General features: G+C 45.7%; 1 protein-coding gene across 1 annotated transcript; it reads right to left on the reverse strand.

The window, feature by feature from the left end:
- Positions 1-1,096: 1,096 nt before the first annotated feature.
- On the reverse strand, positions 1,097-24,753 carry fgd1 (FYVE, RhoGEF and PH domain containing 1). The gene is made up of 18 exons (XM_041946097.1): positions 24,033-24,753; positions 12,190-12,495; positions 11,914-12,112; positions 11,054-11,813; positions 10,344-10,433; positions 10,073-10,221; positions 9,827-9,983; positions 9,586-9,724; positions 8,989-9,047; positions 7,167-7,313; positions 5,937-6,029; positions 5,755-5,834; positions 5,577-5,607; positions 4,913-5,014; positions 4,641-4,769; positions 4,233-4,391; positions 3,775-3,921; positions 1,097-3,267 (listed from the first exon to the last, which is right to left on the reverse strand). Exons 1-18 carry the CDS (start codon positions 24,208-24,210, stop codon positions 2,992-2,994), a joined length of 3,201 nt encoding a protein of 1,066 aa, XP_041802031.1. The 5' UTR covers positions 24,211-24,753; the 3' UTR covers positions 1,097-2,991.
- Positions 24,754-25,079: the final 326 nt, after the last annotated feature.

Raw genomic sequence — 25,079 nt, forward strand, 5'->3', positions numbered from 1 at the left:
TATCATTCACCAGATTAGCATCGTGCTGTAACTTGTCAGCTCAGAGCACAAACTGCATCCTCTCAGTCAAAGTATAGACCTTGGCAGTTAGCTAGTTGAACGCTAAATGAAAGGCTGCAGGCTAAGCAGTGCTAGCTAGTTTTGTAGTTTGTAACTGAATTACTGTCTGGTCCTTCAACTGAACTGGACGCACATACGTAAAACTGAAATCCATCCGTAATATCTGACCCTGGAAAAGACAGAAAACATGAGGATTTACTAAAATGTCGGATTGTTCCTTTAATAACCTTCACCTTGTTAGCTGTTTATCTGAACTGTGGAGCCAACATGGCCGCCACTGAAACCCAAACCGTCTGTTTGGCTCTGGCTGCGTGGAGGTCTGCAGAGTGTGGAGGAACAGCTAGCATTATCCTTTAACCTTTATACAGTCACATGACCGAGGGGTCACAGGAGAATAAATTATATTTACAAAAACTTTACTCTTTGTTTTCTTCTCGCATCAACTTGCATCAAGCAAACATCAAAACTACCCAGACTCATAAACACGGAAATATCCAACAAGAAGTCTGTCTTTTCAGTTCATCATAGTATCAGATAGATTCATCAGAATAACAATAATAATAATAATAATTGCTTTTTTCACTATCAAAACACTTTGTCCAAAAGGTTTTTATAGAGACAGAGAGAAATACTGTTGCACGGGAAGCGAATATGATAAAAACAACTAAACTGTCTTTTTTCTTTTGGGTTCAGTCCACGTCGGCTCCCTCTAATCGCTGGATTCATCTCCAACATCAAGGAAATAAATTGGCGAGTCCAAGTGGAGAGTTTCAGGTTTCCTGTTAGAGACCGTCCAGTTATCCGTCTTTTTACACAGCCCTCCAACTCAAAAGACAAAAGACAAGCAAACAAACACCCCACCCCCCAATCATCATCAGCATCATCATCATGGACCGGGATCATCAGTGTCCTGCAGAAGCCTCATATCTCACAGGTGATTAAGACTGCAATTAATGATTATTTTAATTTTTCAGTTAATGTGTTCTCAATCAATCTATTAGTTGTCTGATCAATAAAGGTCAGTAAAAAAAAAAAAAGCCTGTCAGAGTCAATTTTGGAATTGGTTCTCCAGACATCAACAGTGAACTGGAGGAACATTATAGCAAAGACGAATTAAATTCACAAATTACGAAAAACAGAAAATGAATCAACGACAATTTCAGTCTTTTCTATCTGAAACACTTCTATCATCGCCGGGCTTCAGCTTCTCTGTTTCATGTTTTTGTGAACTGAATCTTTTTGTGTTTTTGAAAAGTTTTTCAGGCGGAAAAAAGAGTTTAAACTCTGACAACCACATTCTGAGGTATTTTGACATTTGACAAAGACTTAATAATATATATACACATATATATTTTATGAAATAAGGGCCGAGGATGTTTGAGCGAGATTCCTTCAGGACCGTGATGAACCGCCCGGTGATTTTATAAAACCCCCGCAGTACCCGACTTCACCAGCAGAGGGGCTGCAGGTAAATGAGTCAGCAGCTCAGAGCAGAGGCTGCTGGGAAATGTCAGACAGCAGCAGTTAGGTTATTAAGGGTGAAAGTCTCAAAGTCGAACAAACAGAAGACTTCAGAGGAAAACGAAGGGAAAAAAGAAATCTGGTGTTTTTTGTTCAGGGGAAGTTTCGGATTAAAAATTTGAACGTCTTTGAAGGAACACGCTAGTCTTTTTCTTCTTTTGTGTTTTAAAAATCTCACAGCGTTTCCTCCGTCCTTTCAGCAGTCTGACTTCCAGCTGACATGTTTCTAAACTTCCTCTTTTAAAAACAGAAAGGATCTCGTCTTTAATCTCGTCTTTAATGTCAGACTGAAATTCCACTCTTCAGCTTTCAGCTGGGATCTGAACGGCGACCGTTCGTCCGGTTTGACTCCATCATGTTTATTTGTTCCACTAAAAGTCAAAGATGGATAAAGGTTGTTTTTTGGGAGATGAACATGTCTGCTGATTTCCACACGGATCGTTCGCCTAACATATGTGACGTGTGAACACGTCCACATGCCCACTGTCCACATTCTCCGTCCATGTCCCACATCTGGTCCTTTACTTTCCTCTTCCCTACAAACACACCAGGCTGCCTCTTGCATTAGCTTTAAACAGACGTAAACCGTGAGGTGTAGAATTGTTCAATATGAGCGAGATTCAGAGGGAATCTGGGTCTAATTTTTTCCAGGTGGAGTCTGGTTCTCCTGGTCTGGAACTGAATCCAGTCTCTCACCGCGGGGTTTCCTCATTGGTCAGTGCCGGAAACTGAAACGTGTTTCTGGGAGGAAAACTGAAACTAACAAACCCCTGCAGGTTGTGACTGCTCACTGGTGTCCTACCAACAGGTGAAGAAGGACACAGTAACTCCAATAACTAGGCCTTTGCAGAGTGAATTCACCACTAAACAGATTAAAACGGTCCACTCAGCCTTCTGACAGATCAATACACTGTAAAAGGGACACAGGAGAAGCTGAAAAACAAGCTGTTTGACGCATGTGCTTTATGGTTGATTGTATTCCAGGAACCGTCCAATCAGAGAGCTTCAGAAGGGATGGGCAGAAGTTCTAATCAATTCACTTTCAAATTTTTGGTCAGTTTTCTGAATATGTGGTCGCAGTTCGATGTTCTGAGGTTCCTGTTAAAGGAACGTTTTTACAGTGGGAGAGGAGGCCCCGCCCACCTTAAAGCGTTGTAACACAGGTGAAAAAAGGTGAAGACAGAGAGAGAGAGACGCCATCTTGTGTCGACAGTGGGGAGGAATCATGCAGACAACCCACGCAACTTTAAATACACAGAGAGCTCAGAGTGTGTGTGTGCGTGTGAGTGAGTGTGTGTGTTAATATTAGCTACGAATGTATGTACTGGTTTTGTACTGGTTTCCAACAAGGATTGATCTTCATTTAATGGCCCCGCCTTTATCATCTCCGTCCTTCCTCATCCAGCAGAATCACGTGTTTTCCCCCTCTGCTGCAGCCGCTAGCTCCTCCCCCTCCTCCTCCAGACTCTCCACAATTGGCCGGTGGACCTGATGCTCCTCCCCCCTCCCGGCCCTCGACAGGACGGCCATCCATCGCCGCTGTAGCTCCTCCCCCTCGGCACTGAAGAACAGGGTCAGGTGACTCTGGGAGATCTTGAAGGCGTGGCGTCGCTCCAGGCGGTCACATGACTCAGGAAGGGAGACCTCGAAGCCAATCAGAGGCACGCTGCGCTGCGCCTTCACATCCTGGTGAGAAAACAACAACTTCAGTCCATTATTTTCTACACAAGGGCTCCTCAAAGTGTATCATGGGTATTATGCCAGTCGTATTCTGATTGGTTAGTTTGTAGTTGGATTCTGATTGGTTGGTTTGTAGTCAGATTCTGATTGGTTGGTTTGTAGTTGGATTCTGATTGGTTGGTTTTAGCTGAATTCTGATTGGTTGGTTTTAGTTGTATTCTAATTGGTTGGTTGGTTTTGGACGTGGGTCATAAGAACATTCATTTTGTGAGAATTCCAAACAGAGTTTAGAAGCAGCCTTTCTTTGGTATGAACACCTCTGACCCAGTTATCACTAAATGTGTCTCACAGTGAGATCTCAGACCACCAACCACTTTCTTTCTCTATCAACTTCAGATCAGAATCACATCCAGGAGGAGCTTTTACTCTCCCCTGTATGATGAACTGACTGCCCTCCAGTGTGACTGCACGTTACCTCCAGCTGCCGTACAGTGTTGTAGGTCACTAACATACCTGTGGAGCTCCGTAGATGTAGAGCACCAGTGGTTCATTTTCAGGGATGACAAACCAGGCCTTCTGCCAACCCCGCCCCCCTCCTTTCTCCATGTGGTGAAGAAAACTACAAATCACACTGTTCTCTGCTGCCAGGGAGGCCTGTTTCTATGGCAACAAGAGACAGAGAAGAAGAGAGCATCAGTTTTATGTAACACTCAATCCAAAAATGAGAGGAAATCGAAGATAAAATGTTCATCACAAAAACAACGTACAATGTTTCAACAATCTAATTGGTTTTGGTACAGCTGAAAATATATAATCCAGAATTTAAAGTTCTATCGTGGTAGTCCTAACTACCCTAAATACCTAAAACCTTACAGAGCGTCAAGGTGGAAAATGTTTCATTGAAAAGTGAACAACTACAAAGAAATAACAAAAATCTCTCAGTGGGACAAACGCGGTGATGTCGCACTAACCTCCAGGATGGAGCGCCTCCTTTGGGTGCTGGTAGTGAGCGTGCCGGGTGAGGGCGACACTCCCACAAGCATGGCATAGCAGTCCACACAAACACGGTTGGTTCGGTTGTTGTCGTACGACAGACGAGCACGAAACTCTGAACATTTCCCACAAACCACCTGGATTCAACATGGACAAACAGGCAGTTAGCCGAAGATGTGAAGGATACTACAGATGTTGTAAAGGAGTCTACAGATGTTGTGTAACATTTTGCGTCCCACATTTCATGTGTCCTGGAGCTGATCCGGATCTGTTCACAGGCTTTACTGTGGAGGTCACCGATCTTATAAATGTCAGCAGTTTATAGTTGCTGGCATATAGTAATATACGACAGATTAAATCACAGAGATGAATGTTGATGAACGTACGTGTCCACAGGCTTTACAGTGATGTCGTCTCTTGGTGATGGAGTTGAACGGCTCCTGACACTTCATACACAGAGTGACTTCCTTCTCTCTGATTGGAGTCGGAGCTCTCTTTCCCAACTCCACACAGCTCTGAGACAAACAGACAGACAAAGAAGAACATTATAACAACGTTTTTTTGCAGATGACTGTCTCCTCTTCAGCTTAAAAAGATTCACCAGATGGATTTTAACATCATCTGAGCCTTAAGATGCTTTTGATCTGTGAACAGTTACCGGGGAGTGAGGTGGAGTGGACTCATCATCTCGTAGTGAACAGTTCAGGTGTCTGAAGCTTTCCACCGTCTGCTCGTGTCTCTGAATGGTCGCCTGAATGGCCTGACGACACACAAACACACACACATACAAAACTAAAGCTATTGTTGATAAAAATGCAGTATATGTTATAGTGATGATTCTCCAATATTATCAGTATTAAAATGCCCAAATGTCAATAGCAAAAACAAATAAAAGCCTGTCTCAAATAACAGATAGCAAAGGTCAAGTAAAACTGTTGTTTCTCTTGTGAAAGAAGCTTTTACTCATTGTGATAACTTGAGATATGAGCAACTTATGATACATAATGTTAGCCATTTTTTGATTTTTTTCAACTTTACTGATATTTGCACACTTTCCTACTCTGTACTGCAGCTGCTGCACATTAAATTCCTTCAGGATGAAGTTCTGTCTTATTTACAGAAATGTGCTATGCTGCACCTATAACTGCTCCCATCAGTGATATCACAGAGTCCTGGGGTACACCTGAACATCACTGCAGCAAGGAGAGAAGTTTAAAGCTAGAGGAGGCTGTTGAAGGACACTTCAACAGCTAATAGAACCAAGTGTTTGCAGGAGGAGGGGCTTCATGCCAAAGAACAGATCATTGCTCTGTTGTGTTTACCTGTATCCAGTCCTTCTTCTCGTCCTCTGTCCTACAGAAACACAATCACACAGACAGTCAGAAAACAACATGTCATGGTGCGTGTGTGTGTGTGTTGGTCAGGTGTCTCTGGTGACAGAGATCTTGATCTCAGTGAGACTTCCTTTATTAATAAACTGTTGTCTCCAGGTGTCCCTACCTGGCCTGCAGCTCCAGGGATCTTTGTTTTCCAGACACCAGGAACGTCCTGGGAACTGCAACACTGCTGGTCTCTTTCAGCTAGATGGAGGGAGACAGGGGGACAGGTTTAATCAGATTCAGGACTAGAAGATGGACCTCCATTCAGTCAATAGTGGCATTTATCAGCTTGTGATGCCTCACCTCCATGCCGTCCACATCGATGCGAGCACGGACACCATATTTCTGACCAATCAGACGCAGCTTTGGGACGCAGTACAGCAACCGGTCATTAAACTGCAGAGAGAGACAGACGTCACTCCTTTCTGCTTCATCAACGATACAGTCGACTACAACAGTGATTCTAAACCAGTTGGACGCTGTGTAAAACTTAAATAAAAAAGAATGCAGTGATTTCAAAATCCTTTTTGACCTGTGGGGAAAAGATATTTAATGTTCAAACTGAGAAACTTTATTGTTTTTTGTAAATATTGACTCATTCTGGATTTGATGTGTGTTTAAATAAAGCTGGTTCAGGGTCTGTTTCGTCTGCGTTCCATCAGCTGTTCTTTACACTCAGTCAGAGTTTGGAACTGAGGACTCAAACTGCTGAGGTGAAATTCTTCCTCATTCCACTTGATGAACGACTTCAGCTTCTCAACGGTCTCTGTCTTCATAATGCTGCACAAAGTCTCAAAGGGGGACAGGTCTGGACTGCAGGTATAGTACCTGAACTCTTTGACTATGAGGCCACGCTGCTGTAACCCTGCAGAACGTCTCCTTTCATGGTCTTGCTGGAATAAACAGGACGTCCCTGAAGAAGTCGACTTCGTCTGGATGGCAGCATGTTGCTACAGAACCTGTTTGTACCTTTCAGCATTAACAGAGCCTTCACAGGTGTGCAGGTGACCCATGACCACTTACACACCTCCAGACCAGCACAGAGGCTGGCTGCTGAACTCTGTGCTGGAACAATCTGGATGGTCCTTTTCCTCTTCAGGCTAGAGTCCACGAATTAATATCCTTTATCCAATCATGTGTTCACAAAGTGTTGAACCTCGCTCCATCCTCGCTGTGAACCACTGAGCCTTTCAATCATGATACTATCACCTGTTACCAATCAACCTGTTTACCTGTGGAATGATCCAAACAGGTGCTTTTGGAGCGTTCCACATCTTTCCCAGTCTTTAGTTGCTCCTGTCCCAACTTGTTTGAAACGTGTTGCTGCATCAGATTCAGAATAAGCTTATAGTTACGAAAATCAATGAAGCTGATGAGCTCAAACAGTAAATATATTGACTTTGTGTTGTTTTCAGGTCAGTAGATGTCAGAAAGGATTAGCAAGTTACCACGTGCTGCTTCATTTATGTTTTACACAGCGTCACAGCTTCTTGTAATCAGCGTTGAACAACAGAGTAGAAGGCAGTAGAGTACCAGTATGAGGTATCTGTCCTGCGTGGTCCCGTTCTTGTTGGACAGTTTTAGGATGTGTCCTTCTTTAATGAGCTCGTTTGTTGGGTTAACAATGTCTTCTTCTCCCCCCAACAACTCGTAAACCTTCAACAACTTCCTCATTCTCTCCTGGCAGAGACAAAGAGACAAGTACAGTCAGAAAGATCAATAGTTACTGTTTCATGCCCTCCTGAAAACATGAGGTCACCTCGTAGGTGTTATGTTTCCATCCATCTGCTTCTGTGAGCATTTTCAATCTGTCCATAAGCACCATGCATAAACATCAGAAAATAAACAAAAAAGATGGTACATAAAAAAATAGCTTTTACATTTAGCTGTGGTGAAGATACGAGTGGCTGTTAGCTTCTTCTCATGTCAGCTGAGTATGGAAACACTGTGAACTGACACACTTCAGCAGAACCCCCACTTTAATTAGTGAGAGATAATTAGAGACGACAGCAACTCAAAAGCTGAAACCAGTCCAGACTACAAAAGTCCAGATTTCTGACCCTGTCATCACTGTTAGAGAGGTTAACACAGTCCTGATCTCCTGATACCACAAAATCATTTCTCATAAAATATTAGTACTTTATTCTTCTAGTTGCCTGGTAGAAACCTGGGGTTCTGCTCCATAGGAGACACCTGACCTAGAAAACATGAGATTGTCTACCTGAGGCATGAGGAGAATGAAGGATGAGGAACATGAAGGACGAGGAGGATGAGGGACGAGGAGGATGAAGGATGAAGGAAGAGGAGGATGAAGGATTAACAGGATGAAGGACGAGGAGGATGAAGGACAAGGCGGATGAAGGACAAGGAGAATGAAGGATGAGCAGGATGAAAGATGAAGGACAAGGTGGATGAAGGATGAGGAGAATGAAGGATGAGAAAGATTAAGGAAAAGGACGATGAAGGATGAGCAGGATGAAGGATGAAGGACAAGGTGGATGAAGGATGAACATGATGAAGGATGAGGAGGATGAAGGATGAGCAGGATGAAGCATGAACAGGATGAAGGATGAGGAGGATGGAAGATGAAGTATGAACATGATGAAGGATGAGGAGTATGAAGGACAAGGTGGATGAAGGACGAGGAGAATGAAGGATGAGAAAGATTAAGGACAGGAGGATGAAGGAAAGGAGGATGAAGCATGAACAGGATGAAGGACAAGGAGGATGGAAGATGAAGGATGAACACGATGAAGGATGAACACGATGAAGGATGAGCATGATGAAGGAGGAGGAGGATGAAGGATGAAGGATAAGTAGGATGAAGTATCGAGGAAGATGAAGGACGAGTAGGATGAAGGACGAGGAGGATGAATATCAAGTAGGATAAAGCATGAGGACGAGGAGGACGAAGTATGAACAGGGTGAAGGAGGACGAGGATGAAGGAGGAGGACAGTGAAGGAGGAGGATAAAGGACAAGGAGGATGGAGGACGGACAGGATGAAAGGGGAGGAAGATGTAGGACGAGGAGATGAAGGCAGAGGAGGAGTGAACTAACAGAAGGAGACTTGTGGAGCGATGACTGAATCAGAATTTGGAACCACTGGCCTGCTGTTATCTTTCTTATTTGCGTTAATATGTTTTCTGCCAAACTGAGTGATGAAGTGCAGAAACTTTCCCACAGCGGAGCAGAACACGACGCAGTAAACACAAACAGCTGTGTTTGTGACGTGCTTCAGACGGTTAATGAGTGTAATCACAGCAGGTTAATTAAAGATGAGGTCTGAACTGTGGTGGACCATGAAGATCGTGGTGATTATGGCTGACAGCTCTGGGTGTGTGAAACTGTCTTACCATCTTCCTGATGGCAGCGTTGGAGTGTTCTGCCGCTGTGGCGATCAGCTCCAGAGACTCTGCAGAGAGACAGACGATGTGTTTCCTCAGAACTTTGTAAAGGACGCGTCCTCGGAAATCAACTCTACAAGTGAGGGGCAAGCTCAGCAGCAGACTCATCCCAGCAAGAATGGAGGCAAGTTTGAAGAGAAAACAACCTGCTGCTGATTCTTCTCCTCTGGTCTCACACATTAACATTATATGTTGTATTTTGATGCTCGTGGGTTCACATGCATGCTACGTGTTTGATTTGTTGTTGATTAACATGTCTGCGTTGTTTAGTTTCACTTTAAATCTGAGTCACATAATAATAAAAACTGTTGTCTGGAGGATGACGTCACTCCAGTGAAACACAGTGAGAGCAGTTTGGTTTCTGAGAAGAACCAGTTTACAGGTCTGTGAGTTCCTGCGGTGGAAAGGGTCTGAATGTTGGCGGATCAGCAGCTGACTCAGTTGTTTTACTAAAGAGCATGAAGACAACTTCTTGTCAGCAGAGAAAGAGAATGGAAGCCATGCTATGCACTGATGCATCAGGTTTTGTATGTTCATTTTACGTACTCTGGGCGTCCCTGTAGTCCGGGGCGTCCTCAGGCAGTCGGTGCAGATAATCTTTGAGCAGCAGCTCATAGCGAGGAATCCTCTGGACCGGCTCCAGCATGTGATGCTGCAGAGTCAGGTTACCACAACGCTCCTCCCTCTGCACAAAGACAACAACAACAACGCAAACATTAACATATGAACAGCCAAAACAACATCACACGACAGACGGAGAGCTGCAGCAGCATCAGTGAGTCTGCACCTGAATCTCCTGGATGATGGTCTTGAACTGAGCCGATCTCTCCATCCAGGTGTTCACCAGCTCCATGGCTCGGTCAAAGTTCTTCACATACTCGCCATACATCTTCAGGAAGGGAGCCAGCTTCTGCAGGATGTCCCCGATCCGCGGGTTAGAATCCCTGCAGACAATGGAGGAATGAAGTCAAAGCAAGTCCCGAGGAGGAGGAGCAGTAGTAGAGGAGGAGGAGAATAGGAGAAACGTGCTCACCACTCCTCCATCCGTTTCTGCAGCGCCGGCAGCAGAAACTGCTGATGGAAACAGTAGATGGAGCAGATGTTGGAGAAGATTCCCTGAACAACGTCGCAGGGGAAGGAGGAGCGGGACCGAGCCTCCTCCAGGAGCCGAGCACAGAAAACCTGCAGGAGGAGAAATTAACAGTGAGAGTTCAACACTGTGAGGAATCCATCAGATAACAAACACAACCAGAACAATCACACTGAGGTTCTGTCTTTACGTTCAAGAGAAGCAGGTGTCTCACCTGGTCCAGGAGGTGGAGCTTAGAGACGTAGGCTGTCTCTGTGTGCAGCAGCTCATTGGCGATGTTGAAGACCTTCTGCTGGACAGACAGCTGGACAGACAGAAAGTCAGTGTTACACATCTGCCAGGAGCTCAAAACACAACTGACGGTAGTTCATCGGGAATGAGAACAGTGAGTCACATGACTCAGGTACTGCTGGACTAATTTCTGTGGAGATGGACATTCAGGTGGACACATCTCCAGGACAGTTTTTATTTAACAGCGATTGATGTCATGCTTCAGGATTACAGTCTTCGGTATCTGCTGATGAAATTAAAGATTTGTTGGTGTGTTTAATGAGCTTGAAACGCTCTGAACACCTGCACAGGTGTTTCCTGTTACTCTGTCTGATTTCTGCTCAAGTTGAAGTGCTGGGTTGATCTCATTGGTCAAACCCTTACAGTCTTCAGCCAGGCTTGCTTCCAAATGTGGCGCTAATTTAAACTCATTAAAAGACCTCAGTCTTTGACTCAGATCAGGTGAATGGAAACGGGTGGATGGAAATGCACCTTCAGTCTCATCTTTCAATTGGATGCATGTTTCTTGTTTAAGGTTTTTGTGTTTCACGCATGATTTTTGGACGTCAACTGATGAGTGTTGTTTGGTGTCATGTGACCTCCACCTGCAGGTGGAGCTGTTCCAGCCTGTGTCTGTCTCTCTTCCTGTCTTACCTCAGCAGAGTCCTGTCTGTCTGTCTTTGGGGGGGGCAGCACCAGTGTCAGCTCGGCCTCCTCCTCCTCCAGATCACTGTCTCCCTCCTCAGAGAACTCCCTCCTCCTTCTGGCTCCACCCCGTGCCTCCCCCTCTCCTCCCTCCCCGTCTCCTCCCTCCCCCGCATATGAGGACGAGCTGGAGAGGCGGGGCAGAAGGGCAGGGCTGCAGGGGTAGGCCACGCCCCCGTCATCCACGCCGGCGAAGCAGAGCTCCTCGCTGTGCGATGGAGAACTGATGCTGTCGATGCCGCTGTCCCGATTGGCCAGCTTCCCGTCCGTCTGCGAGGAGGGGAGGGACAGACGCTCTGAGGGGAGCTCTGATTGGTCAAGCAGCAGCGGCTGCTGCTGTTGTTGCTCCCTCATCTCCACAGCAACCACGTCGTCCTCCAAATGTTTTTCTGAGGCGCTGTAACCCGACTCCATAGAGAGACGCTTCTGATGTGGGTCGTCACGACACGCCGCTGCCAGCTCTTCATCATCATCATCATCATCATCATCATCATCATCATCATCATCATCGTGTAGGTCACCGTCTCCCTCCTCCCCCTCACCACCTTTGATCTCAGAGGGTGGCTCCTCATCAGGTGGGGGAGGGGCGAGTGATGATGATGATGATGGTGGTGACGAAGGTCGGGAGGAGGAGAGGGAGGAGGGGGGGTCAGGGAGGCGTGGACACAGAGCCCCCCCGGTGATGTCAGGAACCACGATGATCTGTTCACTGCACACACACACATACACGCACACACACACACGTCAATAGAATCTCAATCAAATCTCTAACGATCACTTCATTCCGACTTTGACCAATCAGAACTCACCGCTCAAACTTTTCAATGAGTGACAAGACACAAGTTGGGGAGGCCGTGCCATCACCCTGGGTCGGTGGCGTCCGCCCCCCCCGGGGGTCCACTGGGAGGGGTCTGCAGGGCGGGGGAGGGGGGAGGGGCTTGTCTGGAGCCCGGGGGCGTGGCCTGGAACCCCCTGCCTGTTGCTGGAGGTGGGGGGGCTTCGGGGGGACTATGGACAGTGGGATCATAAATTTATTAACATCTTAAAACATAAAATATACACAATGTGAATATTTCTTTTGTTACCTTGAGGTTTTGGTCCAGGTAACGGCGGTCTGCTCTTGCTCGGTGGTGTTATTGTGGTCGCTGGCAGTTCTGGCGGCCCTGTATCATTGACCAGCAGCAGCCCGTTAGCGGAGCCACGGCGCTCTGTTAGCTCCGCCCCTCCCTCCAATGAGGCGGGGCTTGACAAGGAGGCGCTGGGTCCCGGATCGGAGCTCGGCTGCAGGGGAGAGTCAGCGTCCAGCACCCCCTGGTGGCCGCACGGTGAGCAGGACGGCTCCAGAGACAGACTCTTCGTCAGCAAGCTGGGACTGGAGGAAGAGGAGGGACCTGAGGGGGGCAGGGGGGACAAGTCAGAATGGTGATCACATGGCATAAAAGCCACGCCCATGGACTGCCAAAACAAAAGTAATAGACACAATTAGAAAGGAGAAGGAACAACGAACAACGTTGAGTCAAAAACAAAGACTTTATGTGGTGATAAACACAACACAACATTATTTTTCTTCTTTATTTTATTTGACTCTATTTCCAACTTTTTTAAATATATAAATATATACAGCATTGCTGTTTTAAGTGTGTGTCTGTGTTTTCCTCTTGTAATGGATCAGTATTATGAACAAAGTTTAAAGTTTCATGAACATGACGTCGGTTTGATCTTTGTATGAGTTCAGTTTCATTGAGCAGAACTGAGACAGACAGACGTGTTCAGCTTGTGGACGGCAGGATGAAATCAGCTGATTGTAAAAACAGCCTACACACAGACACACACACAGACACACAGACACACACACACGCTTGCACACATACACACACACACACACACACACAGTAATAGCTTCCACATGAGGCCTCTGGCTGCTGAAGCTGGACAGAAATAAACTCCACATGGAGGACACAGACAGAGAGATGTTTGTGGTCTGTTGAGGCTATAGCTCATTGGCTGAATCCTGGTGCTTTCTGATTGCTGATTGGCTAAAAGGAGTCATTTAAAAGAGAGATTCAAAATGAAACTTAAACACTGGGGCCAAAGAAACATTTGGCCTTCATTTCTCCCTCTGTTATGTAAAAATAGTCTTTAAAGACCTGTGCTCATGTTACAGCTACTACAACTCCCATGAGGCTTTGACACAGTGCCAGTGGCTCAGACAAAAATGCCAAGTCAGCTTTTCAGTAGAAAACACGGATCTGTATATGAAGCCTACAGACTCACATCATCATCGAAAGATCAGTTCGCTCATTGTTCCCTCATAAAATATATGATATATGAAATATATATACAAAGCCAGGCAGCACACACACACACACACACACCAAGACCAACACAGGAAGTCGGTGCTGTTTACATTGAGAGGTTAACGATCAGACTTGGTCACCACATGACTGACTGACTGCTTTCACTGCATCCAATGTGTTGTTAATGGTGAGCACACGTCCTGCTTCTTGATTTATATGTAGAACAGTCCAGAACAGAACAGCCACACATACGGTTTCACTGAGTCTGACGTGAGCGAGTTCATGGTTGAGTCTCGGTGAGACAGTCATCAGTTGTGTCTAAGGTGTATTCCCTCGAGCCAATCAGATCAGAGGGCTGCTTTAAGGTGAAAGTAGCTGAACCAAACTGAGAGTCAAACTGTCTTGAGTCCTTCTGTCTGTTCGTCTTCAGTGGAAGACGCTTCTTGTGTCCTCATGTGGTCGCCTCAGACGTTGACCCCCCTCCACATGGGGAAATGCTGTAGATTGGTTAGCTGCTGACTGTTTTCCTGCTGAGTCGGAGTTTTCTTTCTCCTCTCCGGCTGGTCGATTATTCATGAACGACTAGAAACCGGTCGCATCATTGATACTGCAGAAACGACAGCAACGTCTGCTGTGGATTAAGTTATTGATTATTCATCGCCCCGACTGACTGGATCCTCTGATTATTGACACGTGCTGCATTTTAATGGCCACCAAACGGTGGTGAGTTGGTCAGTATTTGGTCAGGTCGGTAGTGTGATGTCAGTGGTTCAGTGGTCAGTAGAACTGCAAGTGGGTGGCCACTCAGTTTGAACAAAGATGGAGTCAGTAGGCAGAAAAATAGATGGCAGGTCAATGGTGTTTTCAATATGTGAACTCTGAGTCAAACACAAATACACACACAGTAAAATCCTGACAGATATTTATTCCAGGAACCAGAATCAGATTTTGGTTAGAATTCCTAGAAATTATCCAGGATCTATATTCCTGTCATTCAACCTTAGGAAGGTGTAGTTTGTCTGCTTGGATGGAGCTGGGCTAGCAGTTTCCCCCTGCTTTCAGACTTTGTGCTAAGCTAGGCTAACCTCATCCTGGATCTGTCTCTGTACTGGACACACAGTCATGACAGTGATCCATTAATCTGAAGCATCTGAGTCTGGAGAAGACTGAGAAGGATTTACTAAAACTATTGGACTGTTCCTTTAATACAACCAGCCTGCTGCAGCACCACAGTCACCTTCACAGCTCTCTCACACACACACACACACACACACACACACACACACGTCAGTGATGTCTGTTGTGTTGCAGACAGGCTACATGTCAGAAGCAGCTGCTGCAGCAGAGACGGTCTCTACTGCACAGAATAGAACGAAATAGAACAGAGGCGTTACACTGTTTTGTGCAGCAGGAAAAATATTCTATATGCACCAAATCTTCCCACACACACACACACACACACACACACACACACACACAGCCTGTCAAAATGAATATAAATGGCCACTGCAGAATATAAACAGTGTGAGAACAAAGATCCTGTGATAATCAACACACACAGACTGAAGTTCTGATGAACAGAATCTACAACACATGACAGAACAACCTCCGTGGAGGTTCTATTGGACCCGTAGCAGATTTCAGGGGTTCTTTATATGGTTGAACACCTGGGAGATTTTAGACAGCATCACCAAAATCAAATGTCAAATGTTTGGTTTATGAGTGAGGAACGGTCCAGAGAGACAGTGACAGCTGGACTGTACACGAGTGCATAGCTGAAGCTCATTTCCAGCATCAGTCTATTGATGTTAGCGGCTTCCTTTTCAGGACTTTGACAGCTTGATTTAAAGGGATGTTAGTGGTTTAATGTTGGAGGCCGAAGCCTCAGACCAAGACGCTGTGCAGTCTGAGAGATGAGAAACATACATTAATGTCAGCGCTGCATTCAATGGTCAGCAGTATCAGATTAGCCTGAAGGTTTGAGGACCCGCACTAACACTCCTACCTTCCTTTATAACGTGTTAGCTCATTGTCATTTCTCCTCACTTTGAAAGTGTGTGTGAGTGGAAGCTTTCTGACTGAGAAACACACAGAGACATTTTTAACATTCAGGAAGTGTGAAGCCCAAACAAATAAAACAGAATCGTCAGCATATAACGGGCCGAAGCTGTTCTAAAGGCTCAAGGTGGAACCACACCTCACTAAAACACCACACGCTGAAGTTTAGTTTAGCTCATCATTTGTCTGTGCTTCATTTCAAGAATCCAAAGGGGGTTCTAGTGTTCCTTAAAGGATAACTTTCGTTTTTTACAACCTGGGCCTTATTTCTAGCATTAAATATGCCCATTTACTCCCCCAGACAACTTTGGTGGCATTTGGAGTCGTGTTGAAGAAATTAGCCCCAGAGGAGCGGCGTGTATATCCGTATAATGCGAGTACTCGGGGCATCCATGCGCAGCCTCTATAAACGCATTTATAGTGAAAAATAACAGTCGCAAACTACAGCTAAACTAGCAGACCGCCGCAGAGTCAGCCGTGTTGTGGCTGGCTGCTCGCAGCGCGCGTCGCTCGAAAATGACGTCATCCGCGTCAGAAGTAGTTTCCTCAAGACGCTGTATATTGATAACCACGGGCTCAGAGGGGAATAGCAGCAGCATATCACAATAAAATATTGGAATATGAACGAGTTTCGCCGCAGATTATGCGTTTATAGAGGCCACGCACGGGTGCCCCAATTACTCGTATTATACGGATATACGCGCCGCTCCTCTGGGGCTAATTTCTTCAAAACGACTCTAAATGCCACCAAAGTTGTCTGGGTGAGTAAATGGTCGTAATTAATGCTACAAATAAAGTCCAGGTTGGAAAAAATGAAAGTTATCCTTTAACTGAGGTTCTGGGAGCGGAGGGGTGTATGTTGTATAGATTGTCAATTCCTTTGAAGCAAATTTGTGACTAACTTCACTAGAGGTAGTCTTAGTGGTCATTAAGCAGGTTTGAGAGGTACTTTGTGTTCTAGCAGTCATACAGGAGGTTTGAGTGTTTACTGATGAGGTTCTAGCGGTCATTAGGGAGGTTCTACATGCCTTTAAGGTCGTGCTAGTCACCCTTTCAGGAACTCTAGTGGCCACAGAAGTCCTGGAGGAGGTTTTTAGTCATCAGGATTTTCTGCTTCTCGCTACATCCAGGAGGCTAATTGTTTCTAGCCATCTTTGGTTATTATGATCTATTAGGTGGTTCCAGTGTGCCTTACTGAGATTTAGCCGTCTTTTAGGTGTTGTTCTGTTTGTGGGCATGTTATCTGGATCTTTGCTTACAGGCCAGACCTGCAGATGTAATCTGACAGATTTGATCTGCACTCTGATTATAATGTGTTCTGCTGCAGTTATTCCAGATCCAGATATCAGATCCAGAACACAGGTGGAGTCCATAACCGACACAGACCAATGAGGATTCTGTTACAGACAGACGTGTTGGAGCTGCTCCACAAACACAACAAACCTCTGAAGAAACACCATCATGTTCAGTGAAACGCTTCTGATTCTGTAGATATCACCTTCATCATTACCAGGATTTTAAAGGTTAGCACGAGTGTGTGTGTGTGTGGAGGGGGTGTGTCCGTCTGTCTGCAGAAACGAACACTGCACACACAGCATACACACTAATTACTGACACCACCTCCATCCTGCTGTTCATCCACATCAGCCTCCAATCAGCATTCATGTTTAAAATCAATGGATTAGGCGTCAGTCAATAAAATGACACACACACACACACACACATATATACAGAGAGAGAGAGAGGGAGGAAGGGAGAGAGAGTCTGGCTTTAATTAGACATCCTGACTGGATTCTGTCTGATGTTGGTGGATTTGGTGTCGCTGCTGAAATGAAACACACAGACAGCAGACAGAGTATCAATCGGCTGATTGGACCATTAATAATCGATTCTCGGTCACCAACACAGACCCTGACATCATGTTGTACTTGAATAAAGATGATTTCAGCTGATCGGAGAGCAGCAGAGACACATCTGGCAGACGCAGTATCATGCAGCCATACTAGCCTACATTCACTGCGGCGAGATGTCGGTCAATGTGCGCGCGTGCACGACAGCCAGTGTGAGCGCGCCTATGTCATTCCCAACCCCCCAAGTCATCAGGTTTATGATCATTATTATTATTATTTCCCTGCATAAAACGATAAGAACGATGTGCGGCGGTTTGACGAGGCTGCAGCTGTGCGCGCGCGCTCGTGCAGCGGTTATCAGCAGATGTGTTTGCGCACGCGGTGCAGATGGAGAAATGTGACAGAACGCGCACACTCACCTCTGGTCAGGCTGCTTCTGTCCATGTACATCGCGCAGCAAAACACAAATCCGGTCATTAAAAAAAATGTTGGTGCGGGGAGAGAGCGGCTCTCCCGGTCCACAGCACGGAGAAGAAACCGGGTCAGCTCCACACACACACACACGCGCGCGCACACACACACACACACACACACACACACACGCACACACACAAGGAGGCACGGACCGGACCGGAGCGGAACGGCTCGGACCCGCAGACACACCGACGGTCCGGACCGGCTGACAGACCGACAGGCTGCAGCCTCAGGACGGATAAGTAGGTTAGATCCACTCGGTTTGCTTCAGAGGGCTTCCCGGTGTGTGAGCGGGGGGCGGCGGCAGAGAGAGAGAGAGAGACAGAGAGAGAGAAGGAGAGAGAGAGAGAGATGAGAGAGGAGAGAGAGATGTATGTTGGTGTACTCTCTCTCTCTGGTTTCCTTGACAACAAATAAAAAAAAACTGTGTTGACACTAAATGTGCAAATATGATCAGAAGAGAAGAAATCTGATCACATGATCTCATGTAACCTACATATAGAACATCCATCCATCCAATAGTCCTCTGAACCACCTGACTGGACTGGATCAAGCTTTGTGGCAGGAGAACTTTTGGTACTGGGTGTGTTTGTGTGTGTGTGCGTGTGTGCGTGGTGCGTGTGTCTGTCCTCTCCCACCTGGAACACTGTTCATGGACTTCAGTTCAACACTCAGCATCATCATCCTGCAACGTGGACATCAGCAGCACCCTCTGCAGCTGGATGCTGGACTCAAGTCTGTTTGGTTAGACCGTCACACCTCTTCAAACTTCTCCTGAACACCAGGACCGAGTCCTCTCCTCTATTGCTCCTTCACCCACGACTGCACACCTGTACGTGGTTCCAGGACAGGTGCGTAAAGGGACCACAATATCTTGTTTGCAGATGACACAATGGTAACTGGGCCCATCAATAACAACAACGAGTCAACTAACAGGGAGGAAGTCCAGCACCTGGCGTGGTGCATCAAGGTAACCAGGGAACTCATCGTGAACTTCGGGAAGACTAAAGATGGTGGCTAAATACAATACTACTGTGGCTGACTCATTGGCTGCTGGCACATACTGCCACACTACTGCACATACACGTAACTGTACTATATACACACTCATACATGTACTGCTGTCTGTACTGTCTGAGCTATAGTGTAGACAACATATTCATATCACACCTCCAGCTGTTTATTCCATATACAAAATCTTCCTGTTAGCATTATTTATACTAACACCTGTGCTATGCTACACTTGAACTGACACCTGCAGGATCTTCTGTAACTGCTGCACATACAGTGCACGTTGAATGTATGTTGATCTAAAGTTTTCAGAAACACTGAAACATCAAACTGAAGTTTAACATTCAGAACTCTTTGAGTCTGGAACTGGTTTCATGTGGACACACGGTACATACAGGTTCTAATGAGGGTCTGATGGTCACCTGACCTAGAACAGGTCATCAGCACTGATGCTGCTGCACAACACCTGAGATAAGCCCCGCCTCCTCACACCCTGAATAAAGCAAAAAGAAATTAATCTGTCTCTGCTCCAAATAGAGAGATTTACCTCCAGTTTCCCCTGAGAGCCCCAACCATCTGCTGCACACACACACACACACACACACACACACACACACACACACACACGTATACTCTCCCTCGTCATGCATCGATGTTCTGGGGGGATGGACGAGCAAGCTTGTCTCTCTGTGGGTCAATGGGTCTCTCACAGTTGCCCTGGGGGGAGGGGAGCTGTGTGTGTTTGTGTGTGTGTGTGGGAGAGAGGTCAGAGGTCAAAGGTCAGCCTGTAGCTTTATCTCCTCCCCTGCCACATGACATCAGGGTGTGTTTGTTCTTCCTTCACTCAGATGTGTTGGGTGTTCTCAGAGAGAGAAGTGGGTGGAGTTTAGCTGTCTGGCAGCACTGACAGTTCAGTGACCTGAGGGTGTGTTTGTTTTATGTATCCCTGACTGGTGTGGGTGTGTTTGATTCAAGCTCAGACACTCAAGTCCTGGGGGGGCTGTTTGTTTTGATCATCCTGTCTGTGTGTGTGTGTGTGTGTGCACGCGCAGGACCAGCAGCTCCTAAACAGGGGTGTGTTTGTTTTTGTTCATCATGTCGTGACCCAGCAGTGGGGTGGAGTTAGATCAACTTAGCCTCACTGCTGTTCTCTGATCAGGAGCGCTTGTTTTGCTGCAGGGCCCGGTGAACAGCGCTCTGCACAGGAAGAACATTTAAATCCACTCGTGGTTTGATGCGCAGTGATGTTCATCATCACACATTAAAGAAATTAGACACCATCAATTTTCAATAATGTCCGCTGCAGTGGGATTTATTTCACATCAGCTACAAGCAGAGAAACATGTTTTGGTTTATTTTATGTGTGTGTGTGTGTGTGTGTGTTACACTGTGTGTCTGTGTGTTTTGCTGTGTGTGTGTTTGTGTGTTGAAGTAGAATTTATTTCACATACACATTGGTCTGCCTTTTTTTTTTGGCCTCATTGAGATGTCCTTTTAGTCTATGCAAGTACACTGAGAGCAATGTGCATTACAGTGTGTTTTGTAGTGTGTGTTACAGTGTGTGCTACAGTGTGTGCTACAGTGTGTATTACAGTGTGTGCTACAGTGTGTATTACAGTGTTCAAACACGAGTGTGAACTCGTACAGAGTTCAGTTGTCTAGTTTAAAGTACAGAAGGGAGGATGTTAGTACATATATGTACTGCATATATACACAAGTATACATACATACATATATACATATGTGTGTGTATATATGCACACACACATACATATATATGTGTGTATACGACAGGAACAGGTGACACATGAGACATACGATTATGAACCACTACACTGTGAAAATGCAGCTTTGAGCAGGAACAGTCGTGTAGTTTCTCCTGCTGCAGTACGAGCCGCGGTTCTGTCTTCAGGCTGAACTGTAACACACTTCATTCCTGTTCACCACTCGTCTATTTTTAACCTTCAGCTCTTCATTCATATCTGCCTCTACATGTCCTGCTGCTGCAGGGCATGCTGCGAGGACTGGGGGCGGGGGGCGCATAACATATTAAAACCGTGTCCAAAACCACATGTGACCTTTTAGAAACGCATTTGTCTTGGATGTAATATCTGTCACGTGTTTGGTTTTGGTCGACATGATGCTGCTTATTAACAGCTGCTGGAACTCAACGCGGCTCCTGCTAACAGCAGTATAATGGTTGTGTTCCACATTCAGACGATCCAGTTCTACAGTCCTGGACCAGGGGGGCGAACTATTAAGCAGGTTGGACTCAGCCAGGCTTTCTTTGTGAGCTGGCTTCAAAAAACCTAAACCCCCAGTCACAGATGACGGAACCTGACCTCCCTCAGTCAGAGGAACAGGTTGTTATAATGCAGAGCGATGAAGAATACGAACAATTATACAAATATTACAACAAACAGAAACGCTGCTGCCAACAAGCTGAGAGAGAAACGGTGTCAGGAAGCTGCTGCTGCTGTAAATCCATCAGCTGATCTGCTCATGAGCCTCCTGATTATTTCTAACTGCACACAACACAGACAAATGTTAGCATCTTAGCCTGTTAGCTTGTAAGCATGCTAGCCTCTGGAGACTGTGCTACAATTTGGCTGATGACTTTTTTTTTTAGTTCCTGTTAGTTTTAATATTCGAATCTAAACACTTTTATGGTCTCAGGACATTTTTTTTTATTTCTTCTGCTGTCATGTTGGGATTTGTGTTTATTTCCGATGAAATTACTGTGTGTATGTACGTAAACGGTAGCATCAAAACGTAAACTTAGACATGACAATGGCGGTAACTCAGACTGTTTCTCTGACACGAGACTTTCAAGAAACAAAGTTGACAAAGCATCAAAATACGACAACAGCAATATGAACATCAGCAAATCATGAAAATTGATATATGCTAATTATAAATGCAGTGTATCCTGTGTCTGTCTCACTGTCCCTCAGGTTGGTGTATACAGACAGACAGGTCTCTTACTTTTATAAGTTAAAAAGTTAACTTATAAGTTTTGTTGGTTTCCTTTTTTGTTTTTACTTTTGACTTACTTTTAATAGTAATGGACTATCTTTTCATTATAGTATTAATACTTTTATTGAGGTCAAGAATCAGTTCCACATCCACCATCTTTCATTTTTCTGTCAGGACTTCTCTTTCAGTTCAGTTAGATTTCTTAAGTTTTACTGACACCTGGTCCAGGTGCTACAGTCCATAAAACAAGTCCTCCTGGTCTGAAGTAGCGCCATCAGCCTTGGCTTTCAGCTCGTGGAGGTGGACTGGCTGCGATCACACATCTTTAAATGTTCCTCTTACTGTCTAAGAAACTTTTCCTCATTTGAATCTTTTTACTTTTAACCCACAAAATCTAACTGTGGTTTTCTTCAGGACTTCTCAGATCAGATCAGGTTTTATTCTGCCACACTTTGACACAGTCTTGATTGGAGGTAATTTTAACACACATGCATGCTGCCCCTCTGGTTCCTGTGGATTTTATAGACACTGAAGTCTTTTAGTCTTGTCCAGTCAGCTGAGGGTCCCCTCACTTAAAGGGACACACCCTGGACATGTTGTGTCCTCTGGTCTTCTTCTTGAACGTGTTGATCTGTGTGAGGCCAGTTTCTATGTTTCTGAGCAGTTAGTTATTATTATATCCTTCCACCTCCTGCTCCCTCAGTGTCTCCTTATGTTTCCTCCTGTGTCCTCAGTTCAAACTCTGCTGATGGATGTCATGAGGCTGTCACCGCTGCATCTACACAGAGCAAAAACCAAACACTAGCCTGTCTACATATTAATTAAAAAAGAACTTCCACAATACATGGAAAGTCGTCCTCGATTTCACAACACCTGTAGAAATCAGGATGGTCAAACCAGCTCGCAGCACGTCTGGGCTAAGTGACAAAGATGGAGGACGGACCGACTGGTGCTGTCAAATGACACCACGAAAGATCTAATGTCCACTTATCAAAAAGCAGGAAAAGAAACCAGATCTTCACATTTCTCCAACATCACGGCAACAAACCATCATAACAATCAAATCCATAATGAACCCTCCTCCTCGTAGCCAACAAACCGAAGCCTCCATCACACCTGCGAGCAACGTTGCTCCTTTACAAAGCAAATCCATGAACTCAAGCTTTAGACCGGTCAAATCACCGCTGTCCCTCTGCCTCCCTCACTCATTTCAAAGCCCTTTCACTGTGATTTATTTGATGGCTTCCAGATTCCTGAAGGAGGTTTTTAACACTATTGATCCCACGATTTGATCTACTGTAAACAGCTCTCTGTCCTCTTCCTAAAAAACAGCCTTGACCTCTGCATTTTAAATATTTTAGACCCTTTTCTAAAACACTGTTTTTATGTAAAGGTTTAAGAAGGTTAAGAGTTTTTGACAAATTTCAGTCGGGTTTTTGTTCACGTCATAGTGCTGTAACTGCCCCGATCAAAGTTCAAAACTATCTTTTACTTTCATCTGATTCTGAAGATTTTGATTTCTGCTGGATTAGAGGTCTGCATCTGACACAGCTGGCATCAGGGATACTGTTGCAGACTGGTTCAGATCTCATTTATCAGACAGAACGTTTTCAGGACTGGTCGGTGATGCCTCCTCCTATTTCTGCCTTCTGACCTGTGGTGGTCCCCTAGGCACCGTCATAGGCCCCCTGTTGTTCAGTGTACACAGTGATTACACTGAACAACAGAAGGCAACTTTAATCAGTTTTTATTTTGTCTGTCAGAAATAAAGTTTTGGATTGACCAAAACTTTCCATCGTTATCTTACAGAAACATCATCTATAAAGTTGCTCATCATTAAATAAAGAAGAAACCATTTGATCACAACATTTCAGCTTAAAAGGTGACGATATGTCAATGTGTTCACGACTTGTAAGTTTACATGTGGTGAAACGTCCCAACTATCTGTCTCACACACAGTGGATGAGACAGTCCTGAGCAGGGCGACAGACACACATCAGAAGAAGACGAAGACGACGAACCTAAAGAAGAAATCAGCATCATAACTGTTTGAATCCACTTCATGAATGAACAGAGACTTGAGAGAGACACCAGTGGACAGACGGAGATTAAATTCCTGCAGCAGCATCACGTTCGCAACATGTGACCTCCGGCCTCACCTGGACAGGTCGACCTGTTACACTCTACCTCCCTGTTGTTGCTGAACTAACAACTGACTCTGAGCTGTCACTCACAAACACACAGAAGCTGCAGGTCACTCACCTGTCCTGTGGGTGGAGCTGCTGTGTGGTGGTGGCGTTGATGTGGTGCTCAGGTGGTAGGAGAACCTCATGGTGCTGAACTGACTGGAGAAGGAGGGAGGAGGGGGAGAGGGAGGAGGAGGGGGAGGAGGAGGGAGGCTGAACCCGAGCAGGGCGCTGCGAGGTCGGTTCAGGTGCATCCCGTCACCTGCGCAGGTAGGTCAATCCACACCTGGACGCAGGTCAGAGTTCTGTCTTTACTTGATGCGCTTCAGTTCATCTTCACATTCTTCTGTGTTGACTGACGCTTTTAATCTGAAAGTTTCCGTTTGAATAAACTTTGACGGGGTCACTTCCTGTTTGGTCAGACTCAGTTCAGGTCATCAGCAGGTCAAAGCTGACAGAAATCCACAGGATCACCGTCAGGTTTCATCCGTCAAACCTGAACTTCATGTCTCTGTGTGGTTGAAGTCATGTGGAGGTCAGCGTCTCCCCGCCTTCATCCTCCTCTCCCATCTCCTCCTCTGTTCCCGTCACTCTTTAAGAAAACTCAGTGAGTGTCTCCTCTCCATCGCCGTCTCCTCAGGGGATCGATCCCTCCGTCACAGAGACCATGTCCGGATCAGCTGCTGCTCAAACTGCTCACAGATCAGCTCAGAGTGGAAAACAACTTTTCACAGATGAAACGTGATCCAGAGTCGAAGTCAAACTCATTTCCTGTCTGTAGTTTCTCCTCAAGGAACTTTCAACCAGAATGTGCCGACTCAGCTTGAAGACACCAGTGGCTTCACTTTTCCTTCGCTTCTCCTCCTTTCTCCTCCTGCCCCTGCCTCTGCGCCACTTCCTCTGCTTTCATTCCACCGTCCGTTTGTTCAAATAGACAGACGGACAGAGAGACAGGCAGGCAGACAGACAGACGGCGTCTCTTTCTCGGCAGCTTCAGGCTTTTGTGTGAAAATCTGATCTGAGCTGCAGACCAACACCACAGCTCCTCCTCCTCCACCCAGACATCTGATCCCAGACCAGCTCCCCCCTCCTCTGTCTGTATGTTTCTGTGTGTGTCTCTCTC

This window comes from Chelmon rostratus, chromosome 10 (genome assembly GCF_017976325.1).
Source record: "Chelmon rostratus isolate fCheRos1 chromosome 10, fCheRos1.pri, whole genome shotgun sequence".
NCBI lineage: Eukaryota > Metazoa > Chordata > Actinopteri > Chaetodontiformes > Chaetodontidae > Chelmon > Chelmon rostratus.

Excerpts from the sequence above, each read along its gene's own strand:
- fgd1 (XM_041946097.1), bottom strand. The coding sequence starts at position 24,210 with ATGCACCTGAACCGACCTCGCAGCGCCCTGCTCGGGTTCAGCCTCCCT. Across the intron at positions 12,496-24,032 it reads CAGCTCCACCCACAGGACAG|GTCCCTCCTCTTCCTCCAGT; the intron begins GTGAGTGACCTG and ends TGCCCCCCTCAG. Across the intron at positions 7,314-8,988 it reads ACGCTGCCATCAGGAAGATG|GAGAGAATGAGGAAGTTGTT; the intron begins GTAAGACAGTTT and ends TGTCTCTGCCAG.